This window comes from Rutidosis leptorrhynchoides, chromosome 11 (genome assembly GCF_046630445.1).
Source record: "Rutidosis leptorrhynchoides isolate AG116_Rl617_1_P2 chromosome 11, CSIRO_AGI_Rlap_v1, whole genome shotgun sequence".
Lineage (NCBI taxonomy): Eukaryota > Viridiplantae > Streptophyta > Magnoliopsida > Asterales > Asteraceae > Rutidosis > Rutidosis leptorrhynchoides.
Window position 1 is genome coordinate 2,582,611 of NC_092343.1, and position 5,112 is coordinate 2,587,722.

The 5,112-nt window shown below is 33.6% G+C and overlaps 2 protein-coding genes across 4 annotated transcripts; one reads left to right on the forward strand and one right to left on the reverse strand.

The window, feature by feature from the left end:
- Positions 1–283: 283 nt before the first annotated feature.
- Positions 284–934, forward strand: LOC139877230 (uncharacterized). Its single transcript, XM_071864647.1, has one exon. It carries the CDS (start codon positions 284–286, stop codon positions 932–934), a length of 651 nt encoding a protein of 216 aa, XP_071720748.1.
- A 261-nt stretch (positions 935–1,195) lies between these two features.
- Positions 1,196–4,673, reverse strand: LOC139876732 (probable mediator of RNA polymerase II transcription subunit 26b). Of its 3 annotated transcripts, none has more exons than XM_071864107.1 (9): positions 3,392–4,673; positions 3,158–3,226; positions 2,982–3,064; positions 2,747–2,799; positions 2,531–2,655; positions 2,378–2,405; positions 2,040–2,284; positions 1,794–1,884; positions 1,196–1,707 (listed from the first exon to the last, which is right to left on the reverse strand). In XM_071864107.1, the coding sequence occupies exons 1-9, from the start codon at positions 3,944–3,946 to the stop codon at positions 1,679–1,681; spliced, it is 1,278 nt and encodes a 425-aa protein (XP_071720208.1). In that variant the 5' UTR covers positions 3,947–4,673; the 3' UTR covers positions 1,196–1,678. The 3 variants fall into 3 exon arrangements, with proteins under 3 accessions (XP_071720208.1, XP_071720207.1, XP_071720210.1); XM_071864106.1 differs by having other exon boundaries at positions 1,196–1,718; positions 3,392–4,670; XM_071864109.1 differs by lacking the exon at positions 1,196–1,707 and having other exon boundaries at positions 1,794–1,911.
- Between the last annotated feature and the right edge of the window lie 439 nt (positions 4,674–5,112).

Below are 5,112 nucleotides of genomic sequence, written 5' to 3' on the forward strand. Positions count from 1 at the left end.
TTTATAGCTCCACCCAGATTTTACACATTTAATCCAGTACAGTTCCAAAATTTAATATAATTTAATATATTAGATAATAACCAAATCAAAGTATATTTTCACACTTAATTTATCATTGACTCGAAAAACGATTCTTTTTTTTCTTTAAACAAAATATAGTACACCTAGTCTGCTACGTATTTAACAAATGTAATACCACTCAAAAATGATTTTTTTTTTTTTTTTTACAAAATATAGTACACGTGGTCTGCTACGTATTTAACAAATGTAATACGACTCAAAAATGATTTTCGGTCCGGATCAATCCTCATGGAAATGTTCTCTCGACAGTAGCAACGTGTACTCCTCAAAGACTATGGCAAACAAAATCGACAGCATCATTCTTCCAAGAACAAACGTGGGCGACGCAACAATTCGCAACAATCTGATTCCACAAAAAGTTGGAATCTTTGTGTGGCGGGTCCTAAAAGGTAGAATAGCGGTGAAAGTGGAACTAGCAAAGCGGGGTATTGATTCGGGTTCATTGCTTTGTCCAATCTGTAAGGATACCCCCGAATCAATCGACCACGCCTTGTTATCGTGTAAACTTTTCCATGAAGTTTGGACAGGAATTCACAAATGGTGGAAAATCAACATGCCACCTGGGTTCGATTTGAAAATGGCACTTGCGAGCACAACTTACAACAACCTACCAACGCGATCCTTGAAAACTTGGCAAGCAATCTTGTGGACGACATCGTATATGCTATGGAAAAATAGGAACCAAAAAGTGTTCAACGATGACTCCTGGTGTTTGGCAAAAATCATAAGCGAGATTCAAGTCAAAACCTTCGAGTGGATCGGTAATCGTTCGAGAAAACTTCACAAAGATTGGCTCACATGGCTTCTTGACCCAATCAACCTTGTATCACCTGTTAATTTCGTTCCGGGTTGAAAGTTGGGCCAACAAGCCAAACTAGACTTGCAAACGGGTTTGTAGTATAGAAACGTGTTGTAGTTTAGACAACCTAGATTTCACTTGTATATATCGTGATAGGTTTCGTGAACTTGATTGTACCTATATATAATTCGTACATAATATATATTGCTTTCCAAAAAAAAAAAAAAATTGATTTTCAGATTTATGAAACGGATGAAAGATAATAATATAAAATCATACCAAACGGATGAAAGTTAATAATATAAAATCATACCAAATAAATTAAAGGATCGCGGGAATAAAAAAGACTAGTATTGAATATATCTCTAGTGGATCACATGTAATTGTCTGCTAAAATGCACATATATTATAGGTGCCTTCAAGAATATGTCCCTCAGAGTATGCTTATGTTGGTGGGGTCCTTTGCCCCAGCCATCCAATTTAGAAAGTCGGTAAAAGAAGGGTTGTTGTAGATGGTATTCCTATACAACAAAGTCAATTGTGACACAACCCACTTGATAACTAAACTAATAAACACCCCCAATTCTTATCCAAACAAAAAAAAAAATGTTAATGAGACTGCAAAATCCCATTTTTGTCTAAAAATCAACCATCTGGTCGTCGACCGTTAGGTCCAGAAAACCGACCCAGATGATTGTTGTGACCGACAGCTAAAACCGCCCATGTCCCCGGCTTCTGTTATGGTTGCTTCCGGGCCTCATGTGTTGGTTTTTTGGTTCAACACTCTGCTTTGGAAGATCATGCAGCTCCATAACTTGTATGGTTCGCTGCTTTTTCGCTGTCAAAAATAAAAATTACTATTTTTACCCAAAAAAATTTTTTTAAACTGATCAACGATCATTAGCACACGAACCTTTTTCCGCTTGTTGATATCGTTCTTGAAGCATCCTTTTTATTGCTTCAAGTTTGTCTTTTTCGCTTTCCACATATGAAGACACCGGCTTCTGTTTGTAATAACTCAAAATGAGTTACTTAACGTAAAAACGAGCAGTAAATAGTAACTCATTCAGAACACTTAATGAACATCTATTCTTTACTGATATATAAACAGACTACAGACACTAATAAGCTATTATGGTGATAAAATACGGTAACTTACGCGTTGTTGAAGATTCGCTGGTCTCTTAGGAGGAGTAAGTTTTTCAAAGTTTTGCAATTTCCGATCCGTATTTGGATTCACGCGTCTTGGTGTTGAATCAGAAAACGGAGGTTTACTAGGTTTGACCACAGCTGGTTTCGCGACCATGTTTGGTCCAGTTAATGGTTTATGTTGTTTATTCTTCTCAACGGGCGGTTTTCTCCCGTTATTACCATTCTTGTTGATTTCATTGCTTTTTCTAGGATCTGAAACAAATTTGAAATGGGAATTCAATGTAAACCGAATATCATAAAACGATATGTATACATTTAATGTTAAAGTTTAAGCATTTAACTCACTTCCATAATCATCCATGTCATCAAAGAACTTCACAGAGCCGTAAGTAAAGAGACCACAAAACAAACACAACACGTCAACGAATGGTCCCAAAAAATGCTATAAAACGGAAGTTTGTTTGTTATTTGATAACGAATAAACCAAACGTTGCATACCTCATTTAGCTCCAATGACATTGAATGCGGGTTCAAAAATGCTAAATCTTCCAAAGGAGGTGAAGGTAAGCCTTCTTCTTCGTCAACAACAGATGGATTTATTGACTCAGGGGTATTTTCGGAAACTGCCATTCAACAAAACATATATATTTTTTAAAGAAATGTTAACATTTGAAAACCAGGACAATATGAAGAAATTATTTTTCGTTTACTTACTATTCGCCATATTAGTAGCATCCACCCACTCATCAACCATATCCTTCCACACCCTGCAATCCACAACGAATCATTAAATCTAGGTTCTAATTAGGGTTAGCAAAATAGCGTACAAGTATAACTCGAATGTGTTATCATCATTAAAGTGACCTAAAAACATAACCTAACGAAATCAAACTTTTTGTCAACTATAACTGTTAAATGCATAACAAGTAAATAGACTAAGAACTCATACTCAATTAGTGCTCTTGCTATTTCACGAACATCCTTTGATGTGTGCTTTCGAAGAACATTTACAGATTTTCCAATTTCAGTTGCCTGAAACACGATTTAACAACCATAAGATCAACAAAATAACAAAATATCAACAAGTTGAGCTAGTGATTAATCCAGTAAAGATAAAATCCAAACCTTAAGTGTCTCTACTGATATTGACATCAATTGAAGCTTCCTTAGCGAATTGCATAAAGCCAATGAAGACTAACAATGACAATAAAAAGAACAATGCTCAACCATTGTGCAAAAGTAAACAAAACTATAATTTTATTAATATACAGCTAATCATTGAGTAATTTCGATAATTTGCATTGTAACAGGATTAAAGTAATAAAAAAGTGCTCTGAAAGTTAAGTAAAAGGGGAAAACCTCATCTGGGCTGTTGTCAACAATTTCTTTGATCCTCAGAACCTCATTAAAAGTTTGCGATTCTTCTTCGATTTCATCAGTTAAAGCTTCTGCATCACCATAACTGTACTTGCTAACATGATCATTAGCCTTTACATCATCATTTTGCTCATCATCATCATCAACATCATTTTCATCATCATCATCATCATCATCATCATCATCATCATCATCAATTCTAGAACAGTTAATCACCTTGCTGCTCTCTTTACTACTCTTATACTTAATTCTGTCATCATCATCATCATCATCATCACCACCACCATGATCATGATGATCATATTCTTCATTATCTACGGGTAAGGCTAATTCCTCTTTATCACAACCAGAACATTTAATCAATTTACAAGAAAACAATATCTGAGCAATCCCATCTCTCCTAACTTTAAACTCTTTTGGGCAATCAGAAGCAGCTAGCATGATAGCTCCTTCGATTATTTCGAATATGTTAGCATTAGCACTCCGAAAATACTCCCTCCAATAATCCATCCTTACAGCAGATTTCGAAACCGGCATATAAACAGCCCCAACCAAACTCAAAAGCTAAAATCCACCTAGATCAAATAATAATGTTACTTTCAATAAAGACTACGGAGTATAAAACTATTACTCCACCAGATTAAAAAAAAAAAAAATCAGAGCTTTCAACTGATCTCGATCATCCCATTATCCTAAATCTTCAACATCAGAGAAAATTTGATAAAACACAAAAATCAAAACTGAAACTTCAGTCAATCCTGATCGTACCCAGAATTCTAAAACCGCAAATTCAATAATAAATGATCAAACCTATATATAAAAATCGAAACTTTAAACGATCAAAGCCAAGCCCTTAAATTTAATGCACTTTTTAATTCACCCCAGATATCAAAATTGAAACTTTAACCAATCCTGATCATACCCATAAACTTAAAACCTCATATTCTCAAACGCAGGTATCAAATTAAAAACTTTAACCGATCTTGATCATACCCATTAACCTAAAGTGTCAAATTCAAAACAATCTTCGGAGAATATAACCAAACAAAGAAAAAAACACAACAAACCTACGATGCAATAAAGAAAGTAAGTCCTGACGTGTAAAAATATAAATTATTGAAGAGCCTAAATCCAAATTGGGGGATATGAAATAATCAAAGGAAGATAAAGATTATACAATCCCAAAATCAAGTAAAAAATTGGTTGTAAGAATAAAAAAAACTAATGTTTAATTGATTCAGTGGGTGGAGGGAGAGAATAAGAGGGTATAGTTGTACGCAAGGCAGAGTGTGAAAAAAAGGAATTATTATAATTCGGAATTTACTATCACTATACAAAAATAAAAAAAAATATAAAAAAACCTTTTTGAGGTTTATTTTGGTGTCTATCTCAATCAATCTAAACTGCAGCCTCTCATTTGATAAAATATGAGTTAATTTTAACTTTTACATTTATCTATTATTTATTTGACCGCCACCTATAAATGCTTATTTTCTCCAACAATAAAATAAAATAAAATAATATTATATATTATATATATTTATTATTTAAATTAAATTTAAATTTAAAAGAAGATTTAAGAATCGATGTAATATTTTGATATCAATGTGAAATTAAAGATCCATATGTAGTATCTAGCTTGTGGGTTTTTTGGTTGTATTTTTTGGGTGATCTAATATAATATCTAGCTTTCCAAAAACAAA